The following is a 25,290-nucleotide window of genomic DNA, read 5'->3' as shown; positions in this document are numbered from 1 at the left end:
TTTCGAGTAAAGATCATAAAAAAAACTCGAGTCAGCTAGTTTGACAGCCTGAATTTCGTTTATCTAGTCATTTATCAAAATACAGATTCTACGAGGTGTCTTTTCAATCTTTATTTTTGTTCAATTTTTTATATACAAGCGAAAATGGAATAAAAATTTAGTATATTCTCGTGAGATGTATGTCTAAAGTGATTTTTTGTCTTTCAGCATTTATCTAGAGGAAATTCATCAAGTGCTTGATGCACATAAAAACGGTTTCTCATTAAGTCCCCGTTTTTATAGTGAGCTTTGGCAGTTAAATCGCCTTAATTGCAGCTCTTTCATGTTTTGACTCGCCTTTGAAGAAGCGTGACTGCCTCCGAGCTGAGTAATCTTTTGAGCTCGAGTTGGAACAGCCGAATCGGGAGATGGAGCGAAAATAAGTGCAGCGCTCTCTAAATCGTGATTTGATTGCGCGAGCGGCCGGCTTTTGCCAATTGAATTTCAGCAGACACTCTCAAAACGAACGGCCGAAACGAATGAAAGACAAGCGACTGAAAAGCCACGAGCGCAATTTCCGTCGAGTTGTGTGCCACTCAGCCATGCGGTGAATATTTAATTTTGAAGACCGGCCCCAGTGCCAATTTGCGGCACCATAGGCGTTACGTGTAACTTAGTTCCAGGACAAACATCACGCTTGCAAACTTAGAGCACCACCGAGACTCAACTTTGATTAAAAATGGCCGTTTCAGAAAATGTTATTTTTTCAAATTCAATTACATTTAACGAGAAAAAAGACCCTGATTTAAGATCTATGATTATTAGATCTACTTTTTTCAATTACTAAGTTAAACATTAAACAATGTCATTTTAGACTCTTGAGTGCAAGAGCAGACGCACCTAGAAAAAATTAGGCGTTCGCCCGAAATGCCGCAGCGATAAATTGAGCTTTTTCATTTCAAGTTGCTTTTTCATTTCAAGTTAAGGAAAAAGTAGGCTCATAAATCGGCGAGTACTTGACGACCTAAGATAGCAAGCAGTACAAAAGGCATTGCAAAAATCTTCGTGCCAAGCAAAGGTACTTTGCTCGCGGAGAAGAAAAGGAAAGAATGCTTCTTTAAATTTAAAAAAGTCCCTCGACAGGCACTGCTCGAGAGATAAAAGAAGAGCGCAACAAATTTTCCAGCAGCAAAGTTTCCCATCCGCTTTTTATCTGTGAGCGAGCGTCACACACACATACGCACTACCCAAGACTAAGGGCGAAAAGAGAACCCTAGGTTTTTTTCGTGGGCCACATTCCTCGGGAAAAAGGCATTATCTTCAGCTCATGGCCAGAGGGATTGGTAGGCTGCAAAAAAAGGAAGCAGCGCCGAGAAAATATTCGTCCGGGTGGGATCAAGTGGGATCTGCAAATCCCGAATGAAAGAAATAAAGTAGATCTGCAGATTTGGACAGCTCGTTTTATCATACATACATACATGTAAAAGCATCATTCGATTTCTTTCTCTTTATTCAAAAGCGAGAACGGCTTTCAGTTCTGATGGCCGCTGGTAGTTTCCAGATGGGAACTGCATTTTGTAACGGTTCGATTTTTTGTGGGCAATTATTTGCTAGCAGTGGCAGAATTTTACGAGGCAGTTGAATTTTAGTAAAAAGGAGTGGTTCCTCGATTGGACGTAGCGCTGGTCCAAGATCGAGACAGCAGCGCCACAACGCCAGGGACAATAAGTAGGGTACTTGCTGACCTGCCTTGCCACTTGACTCGCTTACGCTGGCTATCACTGTGGCGCTGCTGTCTCGATCCAATCAGAGTACCGCTCCTTCTTTGATGGTTTGCCAGCGTTCTTTAATAATGGATACTTTTGCCAGGTTCAGACCCAAATCAGCTTAAAATGAAATTGCAGTGTCACTTTAAATATTAGGCGATCCTTTTCCTTTGAAAATATCCCGTTATACTGTGTCAGGTTGGCTCAGATATATCAGAAAAATATATGAATGTAGCCCAGGAAGTGCATAAATTAAATATAAATGGGATTTTTAGGTTGACCGCTGGCATACCACTAATACATAATTTTTATTTAATATACCAAGTGTTAAAAATAGTAAATTTCCCACGCTGCTCGTTTGTTCAAGTGGTGGTCCGCGTGCTTTTACCGAGTCTGCGGATTTATGGGTCGTGTTTTCGCGTGAGACCATTGTTGCACTCGGTCGGTCGGCGACGCGGCACGCAATAAATCATTTGCGGTGGCGAGCAGGCGACCAGATGAAATTCCACCGCCAACCAGCAGCAGCCAGAGTGTAATTTAATGAATAATTCCGTTGTTAGCCACTAAGATGGGCGTTTGCCAAATGTTTCTCCGTTTGTGCGAATCGATATTCGCTCGGTGTGCGCGGGTTGTAAACAAAGCTGCGAGAGTCACATCTGGCCGGCGTTGCTTTGCATCATGATTGCAGCGCAAATCTCGCCGCCGCCGCACTGCCATGCTACAACATCTTTTGGTCTCGCTCCAAATGCTCATAGCACTTCAGGTAGCCCTTTTTAATCAACCGCAGTGGAAAGTCAGCAGGAAATTTTTATTGTTTACAGCCAGACCGAGAGCCAAAAGACTCTTGGCACGCTCTGCACTCGGTGAAACTCGTTTAATGCGTTACAGTGAATTTTTACGACGCCTAGCTGCTTTTGCGAAGGGCAGTTCAAAAACTAATTTGGAATTTTTATTGTTTATTCGAGGCAGATTTGATGATGCTGCACGGAGAGGAAATGAAATTAGTCTAACTGACTGGAGAGAAAGTTCAAGGAGCAGAAAAATCCATTTTTGAGATTGGCTTCCACTAACTTGATTGGATTATCAGAAAAAGTATACCTTTCAAACAAATTCATGACTGGCGAAACAGATTGCTTTTCCCTTTTGGCATGGAAATTATTCATCCACATCCCACTGCAAGTTTCCTCACATGAAAAATTGAGTTTACAGAACAACTTAAATATCAGCGTTATATCCAAATTAAAAGTTTGCGGCTGGTGACGCCACTCACACTCAAACACACACACACAGCGCCGTTCAATCAAACATAAAAAGCACCGGCTCGTGCCAATTTAATTTGTAAAAAACTGCTCCCCGACCGCAGCGTGTGACATTTCGCGTGCAAAGTTATGTAACGCAAGTTTGTTTTTGCGGCGGTCGGCCGGCCAGCCAGCCAGCCGAGCAATTATTTCTTTGGCCCTGTGCAGGGCACCCTCTGCGCGGCCTTTCGGCCTTTTGCCGCGCAACGCACGGCGCGGGCAAAAAGTTCTCTGGCCCCAAACCCATTTCCATCCGCTTTTCCATTAAAGGTTACACTGTGCACGCGCGACAAAAACAAAAAGCCGCAAAGATAGGCTCCAAAGTGGCACCAAAAGTCCCTACCACGCGCCCGATTCACGGATCAAAATCATTTCCTTTTCTAAAGTGGGAGTCTCAGTTCATTTATTTATTAGTTCAGTTTTGATAATAGTACAGCTAAATGGTTAATATTGAAAAGCTTTAAAATTGTAATCTAGACAAAAAGATTTTCAGTTTGAAAAATTTATTTTAGAAAATAAAAATACGTAAGAGTTTGTCTTAATAATTTAGTGGCTATGAGTGCTAGAGCAAAAATATTTGCAAATTTGGAATGCTGATGAAATTTAAATTTTCATTATAATATGCTAAAAAATTCCTCTCCCCGATTTCCTGTGAAAGCTATTTTAAAATTGACTCGTATTTACCAGCAAGTCAGGTAACCCGCAAAAAGATTGAAATGGTTAAAATAATTTTTGTTTTAATATAAAATATAATATGAAAACTCTTCAACATTTTGTTACATTTATGTACGTAATTTTCCCAGAACACACGGTTGTAAATGTTTGTGAAGAATCATGCAAAAGTATTAAAATGGCACATCATTCGATTCGTCTCAACACTGATCCCAAATTTTTTTTTAGTTTATTGAAACTTTCACTTTGCAAAATGAGAACCTCGTGAAGCAGCAAATCCGAAGTTTCATACCACGCGCACATTGATTTAAAAGTTGGGCTAATTGGAAAAAACGCGAGTTTCCCTTTCATCAGATAAGGGAAGGGAAAATTAATTTCCTCTCTCTAGTCGCTCTACTCCAATTCTTGCTTTTAAGCAACGATTCAAATGCGGCGTGTGTGCGGCATGGAAATTTCGCATCTTTCCTTAATTAACTCTGTTCCATTGTGGCGAGCGCTTTTTGTGCCACCAGCAGCCAGCCAGCCTCCCTTGCACTTACGCGCCCATTGTCTTCGCCCGGTTTAGAAATAAATGGATATCCTCTAGCACGCTGATGCTGCCCAAACAAAATCCTTTTTTGCGACATCCGCAGGCAGTCTGCCGCTATTCCGATATCTCTCTCTCCATACAGCTTCATTTGCTCCGACGGCTTTAATTATTTAAGTCGACATAATACCATCTTCTTCTCTGCATCGAACGATCAATCAAAACCCAATTCAAACTCTCCCAACGAACGAAATTCTTTATCTCTGCCATTCTTTTTTATCTCTTCCATATTAATTGGAAGGGTTGCGATATTTAAAAGATTTTTTCGACCAAAAAATTAATTTATAAACCGTTTCGGGCTCCATTTTTAAGAATTATAGCTAGATTTAGACCCAATTTGTGCGCTTTTCCTTATCCAAAAAATGTTTTTAAGTGATTGCCAATAGATTTTTTTGTCAAATCTAGTTGATTTTCTCGAAATATGGCCAAAGAATCAATAATCATCCAACTTTTGCCTTGTCAGAAATTTGCATACCAAAAGCAACTAAAAAAACTATCACAAACGTCATCTTAAAAAACTGGACCAATGAAAGGAAAATGATCGCACTAAACAAGTGCACAAATTTGTTTGAAATTAAGGATTTGGCGTGAGTTAAAGGGCCCTATTAAGACGGTTTAGACGGCTCAAAAGTCTTTCAATCGTGCATTTATGTAATGCGTAATAGAATAGAAAATCAGAAGAACAGAAAAAATATCCAGCTCTATTGATTGCATTAAACCTTCTTGACTGACGTAGCTACGATGGATTTTCTCGTCCATAATTCAAACTTTCCTTAATTGGATAATATTCCAAGTGCAAAAGTTCTTTCCCTTCTTGAATAAATAAAACACGTAAACTACCGCCTCAGACGATGTACCCTTCCACTTGAAAAAAGAGCGGAATACGCCTCTAAAGAGCCGTTTCTCAAAGTTTAAGCAGTGAAATCCAGTGGGATGCGTCTAGGCTGGCTGGAGTAAATAATTTAGGCTGGAAGTGCAGTTTCGGCCCGTTTGATGAACGCCCTGAGCTCGGGCTTTGCCACTTTATTCTTTTTCGTCGCGCCGCCGTGTTGCGCCATCGCCTGCTCGAATGTACATAAAAAACAGCCGCGAACGACGAGAAGAATGGCCTCATGCATATTTCAGCCACATGCTCGCAAGCGTCGCGTACATCAACATTAGAAGCCTCCAGCGGCAGTGAACGCAAAGTGGCCAAAACACACGATGTGCACAAACAAATACAACAGTGAGCTTCACTTTGTTTGAATAGCTTTTTACATTTGTAGATCATTTTTATTTAAAATGATGGAAAACATTAACAAATCAAATACTTTCTCTTTCATAGTACTGACAATGAAATCCATCAACTCATAGTGCCCATGTAGATAAATATTTTTTTAAATAATTATTTTAATAAATTTTAAAATGTCTGAGTAAGTAAAAATTTGAGATTTAGATTACTCAGCCAAGATGGTATATTTTTTAATTTTGATTAGTGAAAAATTTCTAGATGAAACTTTTAACGTTTTTTTTAATCTTTTGCTATCGTCTACTAAGTCAATTTATCGTTGTAATAAGCGTGAAACGTTTTTCGATAAATTTGAAGACTGATATTATTCCCTCGTATTTCTGGCAGTTGCAAAGTGACAGGTGCACTCAGGAGCTACGATTTCTGTCAGCAAACTTTCGGATGGACACGTCGCGTCCATTCCTTTTGATCGCAACGGAAAAGTTGCCACCACCCGCTGTCAGAAGCAATATTCCACGGACGCTGAGACAAAAAAAAAACAGTTTCTCGCGTCTGCAAAATTCATGAGTTTCTTCTGCACGTTTCCAACTTCTTGGAGCTGACTGCTCGCTGTGAAACAAACAGATATTTGAAATTCTAACTAACTCGCGCTTGACTGACACTTTCCACTGTCTTATTATATTCTGTCAAAAGGCTTTTCTGGCATTCGTAATTTGAGCATTTATTTGTGGGATGAAATGAAGCGCTATAATGCGTCAGACCCAGGCCCGGACTGGCACCAAATTTTTTACCGGGGACTTGATTTTTGCGGCCCACCGAGCCACCGCAGCCCACACCCTCCCCCCCCCCCCGAACTTTTATAATTTTCGATTGAAATGAAAGGCAGCTTCCTCGGTGGATAGAGAGAGCAGGGTTGCGAAAGACCCGCATTTAAAAAAATTGCATGTCAGTGTTAAAAACCGTTTTTCATTTTTTACAAGTTTCTTGTAGGCCATGTTTGCATCACAGTTTTCAATAATTTTCTAAAATTATTTGCTCATGACCTCGACTTGAATTTTTTTTGGAGAAAATGAGGCAGCAAAAATGGCAATTTTTAAGAAAAAATTTACAGTAGAGGAAATTTTGACCACTACCGATCGAAAATCTTAGATTTTCACAGGGGAATATGGAATAAATTCATTTCTTGCGCAAGAGATTGTTCAAAATTGAGTGGTATGAACCGTTAAAAACCAGTGGTGAAAAAAATCGGGTGGTATTATTAAAGCAAACACAATCCTGATAGTGAGCTGTTTATTTTTCCGTATTTCTACAGAAATATTATCCTGCTCAGGACGTGACAGGAACAGGAAGCTCATGAATTAGGACTAGAACCAGTAGCCGAAACTAACTGAGCAGGATATTTCTGTAGAAATACGGAAAAATATAAAGCTGCCTTTAATTTCAACCGATTTTTTTTATTAAACGGATTATACATATTTTAGTAGTGCAGTATAAATATATGTCATCTGAAATGGATGGAGTGACGTCAAATGTGTGAATTAATAACCTATTCTGACCTAATTATTTGGGAAAACTAGGAAAATCTTGACAATTGAATAAGGTTGCGTTGCTAAAATCTGTGTGTTGCTCAAAATTCTCTCTTGTCAGAAGTTTAGAGTAATGAATTTTTTTGTCAGATTAATAATACCTTTTTACCTTTTGAACGAATTAGTAGGACATTAATTTTTTTCTTGAAGTTTTTTTAAATATTCGATTTCCAAATAGAAATATAAATATATGCTAGAGCACTCAGATCAGCCAGCCTCCCAAAATCTCGGCCAGCCGCTTTGGTTTTAGCTCGCCAGGCACGCCAGCCGCCGGTCAAAATTTCGAAAATGGAAAAAATAAGTTTTAGCTCCTTCGGCCGTTTGTTGGCCTATTCTCATCAAAAAATCTAATTAAAACGTAGCCCAAAAATGCATTTAAAATGGTCTCCGCGCTAGTTTGAAACACGCAAAGCGAATTGACTCTCGAAGTGGGGGCCGCCGAGTCCTAGTACCTGATCAAGCTCTCGGTTTAATTTTTATATCTGTGTGCTAAGACGGAAAAATCAAGGATATGATAGTTTTTCCCATTTGCACATTCCCCAACAGAAATTTGATGAAATGAATTTAATAAGGAGCGGGCCGAACGGCCAAAGCGGTGGGCCGGTGGGTATGCTATGCAACAAACGTAACAAAAATGAAACTTTATTTTTCGATTTTTTTTAAGATTTTTTCTTTGATTTTGAAATTATTTTAGCCAAAACAAGGAATTGAATAATAAGAGCGTGTGTTGCCTTCAGCCCAACATGGAAAAGCCACTAAAAAATATGGGCCGCGACAGCCACAAACGCGGGCCGCTTGACAGTCTTGGAAATATTGGGCGGTCCAGACGGCCCACTTGGGCCGCGGCCCACCGGGGTTTCGCCCGGTGCGCCCGATTACCAGTCCGGGCCTGGTCAGACCACATTCCCAAATCTGCAGCACTTAAACCTGGATTAAAGTCTCCCATTGAACTATTTACGTGCGTCAAAAGCGGCTGCACGCATCCCCGGTGGGCAGGCGGCTCATCGTAATTACTCTGCAGCAATCAATGCTGATGCCGCCCGCGGCCGCAAATTGACACAGCCGCACAGTTCCCACTTTTCCGCTTACCGGCCGAGCGAATGAGCGCACCGATGCTTGATTAATGAATCGGCCGGCTTGCTCACCTGATGGCTCCAGCCAGCAAGCTGTAATTTCATTCCGCGCGCGGTCAAAAGCCGACTACGCACACAATGCCTGCCTGGAGCAGCTGCACAAATTCAATTAAACTCTCTAGCTGCTCTTTGTTGTGATATTATTCCGGCTCAGCATCCCGGAAGATGGATCGCCCTCCAGGTAAAACTCAGCGAGCGTTGTTATACTTCCCGCCGGACCGAAGTGACAGGCAGGTTGCATACTCGCTGAATTGCGTTAGGGGACACATTACTGGCGTGATGAGAGCTCCTTATGACGGTCTGAATAGACTAATTGACTGATGAGTTGAATTTGGATTTTTTATTTTTATCGATCAGACGAAATTCCAAACTTTCCATTTCGCCAAACGGGAAATCATGTATGTTATTTGAAATTTAGCATTGTACAAGTTTCTGAAAAATGTAAGTGATTTCAAAACCAGGAAAGCTAAATATTACCCGATGGAATTTTTCTAGCTCAAGATTTTTTGTGGTTGAATGTTTAAAGAAGAAAATATTTTTAAGTGTTTCACTTAAAAATGTAATCAACAATCATTTTAAAGGCCTAAACGAGTCATATTCATTTCTAGAAATGAAAAAACTAAATTTTGACCAACTTGGAATGATTTTTTTCAGTGATCTGACAAAGATTTTAGAAAACAAATAGATGCCCATCATTTAAAAAGGAAAACTGAAAACTTATTGCTTCTTTTTCTGGAAAAATCGGCCGTGGAAAAACTAGATGGTAAATTTTGCAAACTCTGTATACACATACACATTTCTACTTCAAAGTCAAGGCTTATCAAATTACGCACTGCAAGAGGGATCGAAAGATTGATTACTTATTGAGCTGGGAGGCATCGTTGGGAGCAGCGGAAATTCCTGTGCTGATTACTCTCGTTGTGCGCTCGTGATAGGCGAAATGAAATAAATTGGCATTTCCATCAAAGGCGGACGAGGAAAGAAAGTGGCACGCATGAAATATTGAGGGTCTGAGCGAGCAGGCAGCTCGAAGCGAAATAATGGAATATTTGATTAGAGATCGAGCGACTGCCTGCCTCTTTCTGCAACAGCAACACTCGTTTCGTGCCGCACACTCAGTCGCCCTGCAAATTTAATTCGCATTCAAGCAGTGTGCGTTTCGTCGGCAAACAAGCGACTGGTCGGCCGGCCGATGCAAAAGAAAGTGGAGCGAGGAAATTCAATCAGAAAAAGTGGGCCGCCTCCCGCACTGTCAACCGTGTAACGCGTCAAACGTGCACTGAGGTACAGAAGGTATGAAACAGCGAACTGAAAATATAAAAAAGGGCGCGATGCGGTATGAACACGGGCAGAATCGACGCGAGAGCTTTGAAAACGGAACGTACCCTCGGGAAAATGCTGCCTCTCATGTGCTGCAAAATTACATTTTGCTGCCGTGCGCAAAATGGGTCACCTCTGTGATTACACTACTATAACTTGCAGTCATAACGCCATTCACTTTTCAACTCTTGAAATGAAGGTTGAATGAAAAGAACACTGTCTTATTGCACGACTTTTGATCCAAGTGGTTTCATTTCCTAGAATCACACCATTGCTACCACTTTTAAAGTAAAGCAGCACAGACAATTTGTTAAATCCTTTATTACATATATCTACTTGAAATACTCTCTAAAAATTTGAAATGTGCTTAAATTATCCCAGGTTACCGTTTAAGTTTGTGTGTAAAACGGCTCCGACTTTTACATGTGAATCAATCGGTGGGGACTTAAAATCCTTACAGGAAATCAGAAGAGAAATTCACACCATGATTCTCACTCCGTTGGATAGATCGTGACAAGAGAAATCGAAATCGAGCGAAAATCATTGATAAAACCCGTTTTTTCGAGGGATATATTAAAAATTGTAATTTAATTTCTGCTCGGTCCTGATTCGATTATTGCACGCTGTTGGAATGAAGACAAGTGTTGCTATAGCCTCCTAAAAAATTGATCCAATTAACCACTAGATGCGTAATCCAATAATGCTAAATGTTGCTTTGGTTGTCCAGTAAATATCCTCCTTAAAGTTCTCGTTAAATAAAAACAAAACGTAATTTATCATCACATACAAGATGATACTATACGAAGCTATGTCTATGTGCTTGAGTTTCATACATATCTTATTCAATGACATTATGTTTAAATTTATTTCACCACGGGAAGCAAAAATATTAGAGCCTAATGTGTGTTTCGCTCAGCACAAAAAGGAAATTTGTGTAATATCCGTTCGGATGCGGGTGTTCGTATTTTTCCACGTGGAATGTGGTCACGTTTTCCACGTCCCTCGGAGCAGTTTGCGCAATAGTCATAAACATAGACGTGCGATATCCGCTCGAAGGACGCCTCTCACCTGCCCCTCGTTCGCAGTTTTCTCGCGCGAATCGATTCGCTTGCTCGTCAAAGCATGGACGGATTAATTCTCGGCGACGGCGGGCCCATCTGCACCGCCGGAGAGCTGCGAGCCGAGCCAATATTTACCTCTTGCTGTATCCATTGCTGTTTGCGTGGGCCGCAAACACAACACCAAATTGCAATTCATCGCTGAGCCGCTCATTTGAAGCACGACAAGGTTCGCTTAGAAAGCCCCTTTTGATCCCGTCCCGCACCCAGTGAATGGATGAATATATACATAGAGCGACTTTAGAGCTTGCTTTGCGCATGATTAACCGACTCATTGTGTGATATGCTGAGAGGGAGAGATATGCAATTAGGCCAGGCGTTGCATGTGGGCCGAGGATGCCAAGCGCGGGCAATGGAATCGGATGGTCACTTTACCCGTTGATGCGTATTAGACAAAAAAATATGCGTATAATAGCTTTGGCAGGGATCGAGGACCCTGCATGCCCGGCTAGTTCTTTTTTCCAGTAAAACCAAAAAAATAATATATAAATAATCCACCTTTAGTCAAGAGTATGCGGTGCCAGTTTTTGGGCCAAAAGAGCGAAAAGCAGTAGCGAGTTGCGAGCATGAAGTTTGAACTGTAGGCAGCAATTTTGCAAATTCGGCGGCGAGATTGTGTGAGAGTTGTTTCCGGCAGCCGTTCGTTGACCTTGCAGAGAATCACGCTGGAGGGGCGAAGGGCCTAATGCAAGCGAGGGTCAGGTCGTCTCGCAGCCGCCACGCCCAGCCGTTCGACCTTGAGCAGCTCCTCCTCCTCTTCCTCTCGCCACCTGTCGTCGGCCACAATGGCGTTTGCCGCAGCGCGAATGATTCTCAAAGACAAAAGGCGGAAACCCTCCAAAGAAGATTTCCCACCTAGGAATAGGAGCAAGGTAAACAACACCAACCCCCCTCACCTTCCGACTCACACCTCACCCGATATTATACACTTATTTACTACACTCTCTCTCAATCTCTCTATACTTCATAAACCCCTGCTTCCAGTTGGCACCAGGTAGAGCAGCAAACCATTTTCCGTATAGCTAGAACAGAAAGTAGACAGCTTTGTTTACAGGGGCAAAAAGCTGCTGACTTCTGAGGATAACCCACTTTGTTCCTTGCAATGAAAGGGACACTTTCCCACTCGTCCCGCGACGTGACAAAGCGGCTATCTCTCTCTTTCTCTCTCTCTTTCAATCTAAAATCCATCCAAGATTCACTTTCAAACGTCCCTCTGGCCTCGGCCTTTTCAAAGAAACTGCGAAGGACGCGCGAGTGAAACTTTGTTTGTTTTGCTGTAAAAAGTCTTCAGCAGCTTTTCTCCAGCGATGAAATTTTCCCCTCTCATCTTTTCCACAGAGAGCAAAGCACTTCTTGTGACCCCTTGCATACACGTGTTTGTGCAGAGCAGAGTAAGCCTCCCTCCCAATTTTGTCGCATACTCTTCGTCAGCGAATCCAGGTCATTTAATTACACCCCCGTCATCCGCTCCTGCAGTCTGACCAAGTCGTAAATTTCGCAGCGTGAGTGAGACGCTCGGATTTTCTCTCTCTTTCTCTTTCCGATCAGTGGTTGCGGTGCAAAAAAGGGATATCAAGCTAGAAAGCTGACCTGCTTTCCCTTTGATATATACTCCTCCCCGTTCGCCCCCCTCATGCATTCTCTCTTTCTTCTGAAAACACACGGCCCTTATCTTCAAGTGAAACAGCCACCGCGAGAGAAAGAGCACAACTATCATAAGTGGGAGAAAGAACTTATTTTTCATTCTGACCCGTGTTGTTGGCCTCCTTTGTTTTCTCAGGGGAGCTGCGGGTGTGAAAAATGGCCGAAACGCCGCTGGGTTTCTTAATGCGGTTGTTTTCTTTTTGTTTCCACTCTAAACGCGTGCAGGAGAGCAACACATTTTCCTCCCTTATTACAATCCAATTAAAAAGCAAGCAATAACATTAAGTATGAGACAGTCGCTTAACCACACTCTTTTTATTGAAATTTATTACACCATATAAATGGTTAAAAATGCGTCTTTTTGTTGTAAAATGTCTGCACGTTAATGAAATTGAATCAACACTTCTGAGTCACAGTCATGCGTTTTGTTTTGATGATATTAACTAGGATCAATCACCAATTAGGAAAGTCGAAGCCGTTCATAGATGGCGCCACCATTCATCTAAAATTTTCAGGTACTTACACTAGTGTCGAGCCGTCTTCTGAGCATTCTTTGCGTAAAAAGATTTCATTTGAAGTGCTGACAAAAATACTAGTCCAGATAATCGCAGTTGAAACGAAAGCTAAGAATTTTTTTGTCATTTCTCTCGCGATTGTCTGAACTGATTTTAGTTTCCAGCACGTCAAATTATATCTTTTTACACCAAGAGTGCACAGAAGTATGTTAGAATCTGCAGCAAGCACATGAAATTATAAGTTGCTGCCATTTGTTGCCAGCTTCTTCAAACACTAAGAATTTCCCCTAGCAATGAATGAGCTAAAGGCGTAACTGCCATTCAAAAATAATATATCTGCAAAAATAAATAATTGAATTACAAATCTCATCATGCGTAATTCTGATTGACCAATTGTTAGGACACAATTTGCGGCCGTTTTTCACGCCCCCTCGGCTTTTGTATTCCTGTCAACAATGCAGATTCACACTTTTCGCGCCGTTTTCATTTCTCGCAGCACCCTGCTCTCTCTGGGATTAATATCCGGCGCAGTCGGATATGTCGACCAGCTCAGGTGCCGACTTAATCACGCTCGTCGTTTTTACATTTCATTTTCGCAACTGCGGCCCGCGCGTCGAGCAACCGATAAATCATTTCACCCGCCGGGCGCGTCTAATCTTTCCGCCGCGCGCCTGGCAGCCGTCCAGAGCGAAAAGAGAGACTTTTCTTTCCCCATTATTGCCCGTGCCACGAAATACATACAATGTATATATGTGAGTGTGTATGGACACATTTCCCTTGGACCTTATAGCGTGGAGATATGTTTGCGTGCATGTGTGGGCGGAAATAGAACGTGAATTAAAAACTTATTTGAAGTTCGCCTGGCAGCTGCCCACCACGGCAGATAAGGAAACGTTTGCCGGGTGATTCTTGCTCTTAATTCAATGAGAACCGCGACAGCGGAAACCGGAGCGGCAGCGAATGAGAGAGTAGAGTTGCGAAATCAGGAAATGGAAAAGTTTTTGCCGATTGAAAACGCTCCACTCCCACTTACGAAGGCTGATCTCGTTCGGGCCACATGTAAATGCTTCGCTGCCCCCATTCTTTCACTTGTTTGTACGGATTTTTAAGTGACACAATTTTTAAAATTAATTTAATTGCCTAATGAGATACTTTTAAGGTACAAAGATACAAAATATTCAGCAAGAATGCTCCAGAAAATTTACATCCGAGAACGCCATATCTCAACGTTTACTAATTTCAAAATTAAATACTGTGCCAAATCAAAACAAAAGTTAGTTTAAAAAAAACTCTGGAGCGTTTTCGGGCTACACTTATTGGACAATATAAACGTCCCTTGGATGGAGGTTAAATTTCCCTGGCAATTATTGTTGGATCAAATTTTATCCACGCATCCACTTCGGTTTTCCTTTTTGTATTTATCTCAAAAACAATAATTGTAGAAAAGAGCGGTTAGGGCTGGAAATTATCGTAAAAAAATGGGGACGGACTTTTTGTCAATTTACTGTCCTTTAGTCAAACCCCCTGCGTTGATTGGAGTGGACTCGACTCTCCAGGATGGCATGCTCTCATTTTCTCTCTCACTCACTCGCGCGTGTCTCTAGACTTCCTTTGACTTCTGCTCTCTTTCTGCCCTGTCCTCTCTGTCTCTATGTCTTGCAGACTCGCAGCGTCACTTCGAGTGCGAGCAATCGCAGCCTCAGTCAGCAGGTAACACCGTACTCTACTCACTTGCCTCTCTCTGATTTTTTTTACAAAGCACATACACACAATTACAAAATTCTTCCACTCCAAGGCTTTAGATATGAAAACACGTTTGCGATGTGCATAACCAGCAAAAGCCGCTGGCGTCTCTCTCTCTCTCTCTCTCTCTCTCTCTCTCTCTCTCTCTCTCTCTCTCTCTCTCTCTCGCACACACACACACACTACAGTCTGCTTCAGAAGTTTTCATCCTTGGTTTAAAGACGGGATTAAATCCATGTTCGCTGAGCAGTGTGCGCCAATTTTGCAAATTCCTTTCAGCCAGGCTGGGACGGGCTTCGTTAAAATTCTCAAGGCATTCAGGTGCGAAGACTGCGCGAATATATCGTAAAATTTGTGATTCGCTCATTTCCAGCCGGGTGTAAGTGCTGCGCGTTCTGCACAGCCTTTAAGCCGTAATAAGCGACTTTGGGGCTCACTCGCCTGGCGGTGATTTGCTTTCCCAGCACCCATAACACTTTCTGCGCCGCTCAAAACTTTTGCCCATATTCAAATCTGCGCTCATCGAGAACTGAATCCCCGGCCTCCTCGACGGGTCAAAGTGTCGAGCCACTGAAAGAAAAATGGCAGAGAAAGTTTGCTGGCACCGCCGAGTCGCGCTTGGCATTCCTGGATAAAATAAAAATAATTTCCTGTTGAACGCTTTTCCTGCAATTCATGGAGTGCACTCTCGGATAGTTTGGCAGGGAAAAATCGACCAAGTTTTCCCAAACTTTTGCTGCAGATGATGAAGTGAGAGCGTCTCGGCCAAGCGGTTTTTGCGTCTGGCCTATTCCTATTTTCCCACGCCAGGACGCAGACAAAATACATAATACCACACATATAGAGAGAGAAATAGGCAGAAAAATTGCGGTCGTTTTGCAGCGTGGCCTGCTAGTGCTACTGCAGCGAATGAAATAAATTACAAAAGCCTGCTTGTCACTGAGCTGCTGTGCTTTCATGTTTTGCTCGCCTGTTCGCCACACAAATTCCGCGCTGTGCGTCTGTCTGCCTGCCGACGTGATCCATGCACTTGTCACTCTGCGCACGCCACACGCATTTCAACCTCCGCAAAAACGAGGTTTAAAAAAACTCGGAACATATATTGCGAAACAGACGTGCGACGTAAATCCATGTGAATTGTGACAAAACATTTTCCGTTTTCATCACTTAGCTCACCCAGCAAATCGCCATCAACGTGGCAAAAAATTTAATCTCGTTGCTGAAAAAGATGGAGAGCATTATGTTCGTTTGCTTTAACTAAAAATGACTTTTGCGTTATCACTAAGGCTGTGATATTTAGACTGTCGAAAAATTATTCTGAGCTACCAATCATTGTAGGACCAACAAATAAGGTCATTTGAATCACGGTGAAATCAGCTAAAAGCTAATACCGTACAAAATAATCAAATTAAAGTCTGAGTTAATCCTGATTTTGGGGTTCTGTTGCTGAAATCAGGTCCCTTCTGCTCAAGAAGTTTGCAATGGTTGAGATTTTCCTATCCAAAAAATGTTTGGGTCTGTTTTTAGTCAGGAATACAATTTTCAGCAATAAAAATTATGTTTTATGCAAATCGTAAGGCAATTAATTCCTTGATACAAGAATCTCTTAGCAACGAAAATCTCACAGACCCTTTTATTGTTAACTTTTGCTTCTTTCAATTAAATATAAAGAAATAAAAATCCAGCCAATCTATGCATCATAGAATTTTAATTGTTTTCTACTTCATGTTTGAGTTTGAATTTTTAGGAGTAAATGAGTACTATAATTGTTTGTTAAAAATTAATTAAGATGATCCAAAAATATCCGACATATAGTTAGAAAATAAATTGAACTTAAATTTGGCAAAAGAGAGATGTTTTTTATTATTAGATGATATTAACTCATTTGGAAAATGCTTTCTATCTGTTTTAAACGACAGAAACTAATATATTTTTCAATTTTCTCGTGAGTACGGACAAAATAAACAATTTTAAGTTGTCCAGAACATAATCTGTTACAAAAATCATCCTGTAACCAGAATATTTTTAGGAAAAATGCCAAAAAGAGTAGTTATTATGAGCTGTGCCGAAAACGGCTGGCTGAAAACTTGTCAAAATTGTATTGTAGGAACCGTCTAGTACCGAATCTATTACTAAAAAGAGTTTATTTTGAAATGAAAGAACGTCTAAAATTCACAGCCATATAGTGTTCACCTTAAGTCGAATTATTATATTTTGAAACTGCGTGTGGTTGTGGCGAAGCGACCATTGCACACCCCCGTAGGCAAACACGTTGGTTTGTTTGCACGCATGCAGCATGGCCGCCCCCTGCTGAGAGCGAGTGCCTACTGACTGACTGACTGACTGAGCGTTAGAGAGAGCCAGCCGTCGTCCTTGACCCGGCGCCCGCTGGTCTTCCTCGTTTCCTTTTCGTTCTATTTTTCTCTCTTTCTCTCGCTACCCCTCGAGTGCACGTCCTCGTCCTTGCTTGCACGAACTGCACGCTCCAGTACGCGGGAAGAAGGCGGAAAGAACGGTGCCGGTCCCTCTCAGGTAACTGCAAACCTCACCCCTCGACCTGTACAAATTCCATCGTGGTTGGATTGACACAAGTGCTTGCGCGTGATTTTGACACTTTATTGCCGCCGCATATAATAATTGGAGAAGTCGTTTAGTCACCGGTCATCATCTCCATGAATTCTGCAATTTTTTGGCTGCCTATAAAAACTTGCCTCACGAAATTCCAGTCTCACCGTCAAAGTCGACTGTTCCCGATCCGTCCGTGTCGATTTCTGCGATCATCTCGTCCAGCTGGTCTGGTGTGAGCTGGTCGTCGAGGGCGGCCAAGATTTCGCGCAGACTCGATGTTGGGATGTAGCCGTGGCCTGCAAATTTATTTCCTCTGTCGTAAAATATAACTGTCTCGTTTGTCCGGCTGGGCAAATAATTGGCGAAAAAAGCTGCTCCGAGGAAGCGCTGCCAATTTTGTTGTTCTCATCATTTTGCGGTCCTGCCGGAGGGTCATCGACCTCGACCGCCGTTTTTCATCCCCACTAATCGCGCAGACGGTCGCGGGGCAGCATGATTTGTCACGCGTCGCAATATTTTCCCGCTGACCCGACAAGCATTAATTGCCTTTCCCACCAGCGAAGCAGATTTTGGTACGCGTGATGAATTGTGTTCGTTTCCAGCTCCAGCGTATAGTGATTTGAAAACTCGTTATTTCAAGGGTTGGGATTTTTAGACGATCAACTATCTTTCTGAGTGGTTTATTTACTTTTGGCATCTCCAAATTCTCAACAAAGGAAAAGCTGATCCACTATTGATTCTAATTGCTCCAAGTATTAAATGCTAAATTAACTAAAATTTTATCACTTTCACGACATTCCTTAATTTTTTATTTGTTGCAAATTTCCACGATCTCATCAGTCACTGTATCGAAAATAGAATGATATTGACAAGTTGAATAAAACAAATTAATTACATATTGCTTGAACAGTTGATTTTAAGATATAGTGTAAGGAAAATTTCAACTGTTTCGCTGCATCAGATTTCGAGCAAAATAGTTAATGGACTGTAAGATTCCATTATATAATCTAAATTTTATCTCAGACAAGAAAATAATATCTGAATATAACTTAAAAGGCTTTTTTACATACAAAAATGTAACTGAAATGGAATCACTTGAGAGGAGTTTTTATGACCTGAAAAATCGACCTGCAAGGTGGGTCTAAATTTGGCGCTAAAAATAACTTAAAACTATTCTTTCTGTGTAAGGCAAGCGCAAGAGAACTTTTCGCTCAGACGTGGTGGTTGATGGGGGCCAGAGGTTTGTCTCGGAAAATTGGGGTTCCCTCCAGCTGTCGTGGTGGTGTTTGCGAGCGGATCGGGCAAGCGAGTGAAAGAACACTTTCTCGTGCCCGATAGAAGCAAACTGCAGATATTCTCCGTTTTTCTCACTAATCCAGCCAAATTGGTGGACTCCACTGATTGGCTGCTTCCTAATTAATGGAGGTCAGCCCACTGAGCGCAAACGGAAACAAAATCTCGAGTCGCTTGCCTTGTTAATAAGAAGCTTTGAATCATCTGTCAAGTGTTTTTTTTTCATCGACAAATCAGTCAGAAAACACCACCAGCTATTTCATTATTACAAAATAAAATTCATTTATGTTTGCATTTGACGAGAGCGTGTATTTCCATCAATTAAAACTATATGCATATAACTGTTTACATATCAAACAGATTTGAATTCAAATAACGCTCGGGAGCATCGCATTATTTGTACTATCAATCATCCGACAGAATTAATTAATGCATTCACCGGCGAATCAAAGCTGGACAATTAATCCTCGAGCAGCCTACTTTCGCGATATCCGCGTGGCGAGAGCCTGTTAATGCGATATATTATAGCTTTTTCTGTGGCTAATCAAACACGAGCCTAAGCTAAGCTGCCATCACAACAGGCACGACGAGAATTCGTGTTCGCTCCCATGCTCGCTTTGCATCATGCTGAGCGCAATGCATGTTTGCTTTTTCCAGTGGAAAATTAAGCGGTTTATACGCGCCATTGGCAGCGGCAGAGTGGAAAGTATGCCACCGGGATGGCAGCTGCGTTTGCCGGGTGTGCATACGTGTAAGGAGTTTCCATACCTTCTTTGTCGTACAGGCGGAAAGCCTCCTTCAGCTCCTTCTGCATCACCTCGTCGTCCTCGTCCAGGAAGTGTGATGCCACGCGGCAGAACGAGTCAAAGTTCAGCTTGCCGATTCCTGTTGACACAAAATCTTAGGCTTCTTTCCTGAGCCAGGGCTTTGAGTTGATTTAAAAAGTCTCGATAGGGATTGGCGAGCGTGTAAAGTCAACACTAACGAATTGTTTGAGTTGTTGGAGGAAAACATTGGCATGAGGTCAAGCAAACTCTTCGAAATGTATAACGAAAATTAGTCTGTTCAAAATATTTAGTTTTACGGGTTTTACAGGACAATTTTGGAAAACGTACCCCCTAAGCCTTTTAGCTAGTCAGGGGAGGTAGAGACTTGAGACTTGAGTTTTTGCAATTCTGCTGATTAAAAGTTAGAATTTAGAACCCAAGATTTGGAGTTAAAATTTTAAGCTAAATTTGTAATATTCACTTGAGTTCATACACGTGGGACAACTTTTAGGCGCATTTTTGAAAATTCCAAATTTCTGAGCTTCTTCCGAAATTGTAGACACTACAGTTAAGAGTAGTTTCCTTTGTCCTTGACCTACGTCATCAAATTGGGTGTCAGTTCGATCAGGCCAAGCAAGAGAAATCCAATGCTCACTCCTTTTTTAAAAATTGCATCATAGGGAGATGAGATGGGGAGGTCTCAAATTTTTCAAAATTGTCCTGAAAACCACGTTAAAATGCATGTTTTGTCGAGAAAACATAGTTGGCTCTTTAAAATACATAATTTCAAGGGGACAAAAATGACAACATATTAATCAACCTTCTTTATCCTGCTCCTCCAAGAGGGCCTCCAGCTCCAGGTCGTCAAATGTGTGTCCCAGAGTGTTCAAAATCGTGCGGACCTTTTCCTTTTCGATTTTGCCCTGCTTTCCAGAGTCGAACATGGAAAACGCTCTGCGGAGCACTGCGAAATGCAATTATTCATTTTTGAACCAAATAAGGAATAGCCGTGAATTCAACGCGAAAGTGCGCAGCTAAATGTACACACGTGCCTCTGACAATCAATACCGACTAATAATGGAAAACAAATTATCGGCAACATGTGCGAAATGAACTGGTCACGTGGAGCAATTCCGCGAAAATGCGCCGCAGAGCTAGCTCGGTGAATCAATTTCGCGTGGCTGGGGAAATTGCTGCGGCCTCGTACTGTTCATCTGCTCCTCGTCGATGACCGTCTCAGCTTTCTGCATGTCGCCTGCAACACGAAACGAACGAAAATGCTCTTTCAGTGCGCTCGTGGAGGAATTAGAATAGCGATGATGGAGGCCAGAATCGAGTGGGAGAGAGTAATTGGAGCCGGATTGCGCAGTGCCCGGTGGGAAGGAAGGGAGAGGCCGCATTTGCACCAAAACCAAATTTAATAATTGCCTCTCGTGGGAGGCTCAATTATACTGCCCGCCGGCGGCGCAGCTATGCAGCCGTTCGTTTTCAAATTTTATTTCGCTCTCTCCACCAGGCCCCACCGCACGTTTCATTGTAATGTTACGCGCGCACTGGGCTTGAAACTGATTTGTCACAAAGCTGCGGAATTGTCCCGCAGCCAATTGTGGTTACCAAGCAGAGCAACTTCATATGTGTACACCCATGAAAAATGCAATAAAGCCGCACAACAATGAACGTAGTGAATGTTAATAATTAACGTCAGTGAAACAGCAACGTGTTTTTGCTTCACTCGAATGACACGATGACGCCAACACAGACATTATCCACATTATCAGCATGGAATTTTTAATATCCTACTGTAAACATAAATTTCATCTTTCACGGTAGAATGGGGGTAGTTACAGCAACTCACGCGCTTTTTATTATTAACGAACAACTCTTGAACTATGTTTAACTACCTCAAGCATTTGGAAACTTTCGTGTGGTGGAAGATAAATTATGCATCCGCTAAAATACATATGGAACATTCCAAAAAAAAAAACTAAACACATAAGAATTAAATTATTACTAACACCTGATTTCTCAAATGAAGTGAACAATTTTTTGCGATTTTTATAGGAAGCAACTTGAGTGAGAGATAGGTTTTCATTATATTCCAAAGATTATGGTACAAGAAGCACAAATTATCTGCTTTTATTAATCAGATTTAATTGTTTTGTCATGCAACTATCCTAGAGGATAATGAAATTAGATGGAAATTTGCAATAGCCATTCCATTATTTGTGTTTTACGAGCTATGGAAAAAATTATATTTTTAAATCTAAAAATTTGGAGAATTTCTTCCACTGTAATATATGCCTCTGGGCCAAGCTAAAATCTTGATAGTTTCAATCTGGATTGACCAAATTTTTCTGATTTTAAAAATAATTAAAAACCGAATTGCATGTGGAGTCTGAGTTCGGTTGCTATTGGAGTATCAGAGCAAAATTCTTGAAAAACTCGGTTAGGTGATGAAAAATATTATATTAATGTTAGGAATGTTCTTGTCCGCAATGTTTCGGAAAAGCCGTTTTGAAAATTGTTTCGTATTTACCAGAAAGTTATGCAACCCACCAAATTTCCGAAATAGTAAATTAATACTGGATTTCATTCAATCTAAAAATTAAAACCCCCTTTACAAACTGAATATACTAGTTATTTTCCCATGCCACGTTTCCTTTGGCAAATTCTCATTTTTTTTATCAAACACCATCAAATGGTAGCAAAATCACTATATATTTTGATTTAGAGGTGCACTTCTGTTCATATTTGCTCATTGTTAAGTTCAATTCAACCACATTGACAAAAACGCCTGTGGAAACGATTTGGGTTGTTCTGACAAAATAAGCGCTTCACCCGCATTTTCAGCGGAGGAAAGTGCCGTTGGCGGCAAAAGCTTTTCACAATTTTGTGCAGCGTGCGGCGCCGGGAAAAGCAGCATTTGAGCTTAATACAGACCTGCTCGCGGTGCCTGCTGCAGCTTCTTCCTCTTTTCTCTGTAAAATAGCGTGTGTTCTCCGGTCGCCTCGGGCCTCTTCTGGCTCAAGAGCTCTTGTTCTCTCTCGCCGGTCCATCGGGTCCGCCCGCCTGCCCTGCGAAAGAAAGTAAACTTGCTCTGGAGATATAGCTGCTTGCGACGCGGCGCGATGCGAGACACAAAGCTGACACGGAGTTTCACCTGTCTAGCCGCATGCGTTTGTTTGCTTTGCCAGCCGAAAGAGAAAGAGCAGAAAAATTTGTACGCGGCTCTAAACACGCGTTTGTCATTCTGCCAATGCTATATATGCTGCATAAAACGCTCAGTTTATTGGAAACACTTTCGCCTCTCTGCTGCTAAATTCTCCTGTCTGCTGAATTTCTTCAATACTATGCAAATGCGCGCCAGGTGCGTGCTCCGCACACGACCAGAGTAAACAAGCGAACAAACAAACAAACAAACGCAAAAGTGAATTTGCATTGGAGATGATGCTTTTGCGCGAGCAGCAGCTGCACGCGCTTCGAGCCAGCCAGCGCACTTGCAAACAGACCCATTACAGCCGCGGAACTCGAGGGTTATTGATTTACAGATCACATACACATATAAATATGAGAATAGTTGATACACATCCCCTCGGTGAGATGAGCAGACAGAATCGTCTAACAGCTGTAGACTAGAAATAGCGAGTATATCAATTCATATGCTGTTGAGGCTTGTTAAAAATAAAAATCTGTTGTATTTTTTTACTTTTTATTTAAAAAAACTTGTGGGCCGTGAAATTTAGACAAACGACTAATTTTTCTGAACTTTTAATTGCCACGGCACCATCAAAACTATTTTTCGGAAATTCACCATTTGCATAAACCCTAGGTGTTCGAAGCCGCCAACAGATGGCGCCACCGTAGACTTTCGATTTTAAGGCACTTCCGCTGCGATTTCAAACTCAATCTAGCTACTGTGCATTCTTCAATTAATTTGCTATTTTTTGACGTGCTGAAAACCAAAATCGGTTCAGCCAATCGCCGTAGAATCGTGAAAAACTATTTTTTGAAATAAAAAAATCTTTTCCAACGTTTCTACGGCGAATGGCTGAACCGATTTTGGTTTTCAGCACGTCAAAAAATAGCAAATTAATTAAAAAAAGCAAAATAGCTAGATGGAGTCTGAAATTGCAGCGGAAATGCCTTAAAACCGCTTAAAACAAAATTTTTAAAGAAAGTCTGTGGTTGCGCCATCCGTTGGTGGCTTCAATAACACAATAACTAAGGGTTTATGCAACTGGTCAATTAAAAAAACCTTTTCAACAAATTTTTTATATCAAAATCAGGAAAATATAAATCAATGGCATTTAACACCTAGAGAATGTGTGCAGAATAAATTAAACTATAAACGATACAGTGAAAACCCGTCTAAAACAATTTTTTTCCAGATAAAATGTCTGAAATTCACAGTCCTCAAAATTCCTTATCTTTCAGATGTTGCATAATTATATTTTATTTGTAAAGCTATTAAAATATCATTAAAGGGTTAAATTACAAAATAAATTGTACACTCATTTAATTCCCTGTTTTTTCCTGCATGTGTTGTAATTTTCTTTCAAAGAAGAGGTCATTCTGCCAAATTTTTTGGCATTCTTTTGCACGCTCATCGTTTAGTATTTTTTGGGCAAAACATTTTCGGAACAATAATATTTCGAGTGTTTCCAGAACTACGTTTTCCGATCTCGGGCAAAACACGGGACATCGGCTGCTTTTTCCAAGTCAAAAGGTTTTAAAGAAAATAACACAATGTCCCAGTTAAAAAAGAAGAGCGAGTTTGTTATCCATGTCGAGAATTGAATTTAGCGAGGGCGCTTTTGTCTAGCAATGGATTGATCACTAATTCATTGGTGGCCCCCTGATCCTTCTTTGCTTCTCGTCTGCGGCGAGAGCAGGTTCGGTTTCCTAAAAGGCGAGCGAGTCCCTCGGGGGCAGCACACACCCTGCAAGCAGGACAAGCCGCGCTTTCTGAATACTTCCTCCGTGCAGCAGCCGCTTGATATTCACCCCGGCTTCTCTATTATTGATCCGAGGCACATGTGAATATTGTCAGAGGCTATGTGTGCAGAAATAATAAGCGTTGCTGCGATTGTTTCGTCCTCCAAGGACCGGCTGAGAACGTGTGAGGATCTCTGAACCGGTGAAAACTCTTCGAACACTTGCATCTGAGCCAATATGGAAATCGTGGTAGCCTCGTGCGTCACAATAATTTTATTTATAAATATAAATATAATATAAATATTATCAGTTTACTCACAAAAATCGCTTTAAAGTTGAACTGGAATTTCGCTTTTGACAGTGCTAATCGTTTCCTGAGAGTCGAATTCAATTAGTAGCCGAATCACTCAGTCGAAAATTCAACAGGACGTGCCGAAAATCGGTGGAAACGTAAAAACCTGTAGCAAAAAGTTCCACGAGAACGCCGGTGATCAATTACAGGTCTACTTTAAATAGCTTTCATTAGATACTATATGCTAAAGGTTTTTTTCAGAAAGTAAATATGTATTATTCTTTTCAACATTAAAAGTCCAGAATTATCGGCTGGTGCTCGTTCAGCTGCTAAATAATAAATATGGACTTTTGTCTCCACAAAAATAGAGATGCAAATAAAGGAAATGAAGTCATTTTTAAACTTTCCGTTACCCTTATATTTGGTACTTTAATTGCAGTCAATTGAGAAATTTTTCCTGACCCCCTCCTGCAGAATTTTAATTTCCGCAACATTATTTATCAGCTAAATTTATTGGGCTGTCAAACTGGAAACAAGTTACTACGCTAGCATTAATGACCAAAAAATCAATTTGAAACTCGAATTTACGGTTGCGTTCGATCGCAGCCTCTGCAAGAATTTATGTGTTGCTGTAGTGGAGGAGAAAACGCAGCGCCCGCCAAATTATTGCCTGTGGCGTGCAAACGCGTGTATTTATTGCTTTTTCGCTCTCAACAAGTATATTATTTTTATTGCTGCGCGGTGGTCGCACGGAAGCGTACTTTTCCATTTTCTCGCTCCGCCAGTGCAATAGCAGCAGTAGCAGCTTGTTAGAAGAGGTCTGAATAATTTCGCCGTAAAAAGCGAG

The 25,290-nt window shown here is 41.4% G+C and overlaps 2 protein-coding genes across 8 annotated transcripts in view; one reads left to right on the top strand and one right to left on the bottom strand.

The window, feature by feature from the left end:
• Window positions 1–25,290, top strand: part of LOC135934852 (neo-calmodulin-like) — a 100,544-nt gene that overhangs the window by 56,885 nt on the left and 18,369 nt on the right. The window contains exons 2-3 of one of the 7 annotated variants that reach the window (XM_065476854.1): window positions 11,343–11,558; window positions 14,508–14,555. The exons of 3 other annotated variants lie outside the window; for them this stretch is intronic. In XM_065476854.1, the coding sequence (XP_065332926.1) occupies window positions 11,472–11,558; window positions 14,508–14,555 (135 nt within the window). In that variant the 5' untranslated portion in view covers window positions 11,343–11,471. Of the gene's footprint in view, window positions 1–11,323; window positions 11,559–14,507; window positions 14,556–25,290 lie in introns of all 7 variants that reach the window. 3 more of the 7 variants (XM_065476861.1, XM_065476871.1, XM_065476888.1) reach the window with 3 other exon arrangements.
• LOC135934896 (troponin C-like) lies at window positions 17,184–22,307 on the bottom strand. The gene is made up of 6 exons (XM_065476918.1): window positions 22,157–22,307; window positions 20,424–20,471; window positions 20,037–20,180; window positions 19,218–19,334; window positions 17,321–17,452; window positions 17,184–17,267 (listed from the first exon to the last, which is right to left on the bottom strand). The coding sequence occupies exons 2-6, from the start codon at window positions 20,464–20,466 to the stop codon at window positions 17,239–17,241; spliced, it is 465 nt and encodes a 154-aa protein (XP_065332990.1). The 5' UTR covers window positions 20,467–20,471; window positions 22,157–22,307; the 3' UTR covers window positions 17,184–17,238.

The sequence above is a fragment of the Cloeon dipterum genome, chromosome 1 (genome assembly GCF_949628265.1).
Source record: "Cloeon dipterum chromosome 1, ieCloDipt1.1, whole genome shotgun sequence".
NCBI lineage: Eukaryota > Metazoa > Arthropoda > Insecta > Ephemeroptera > Baetidae > Cloeon > Cloeon dipterum.
This window is presented reverse-complemented; position numbering and strand designations above follow the sequence as displayed.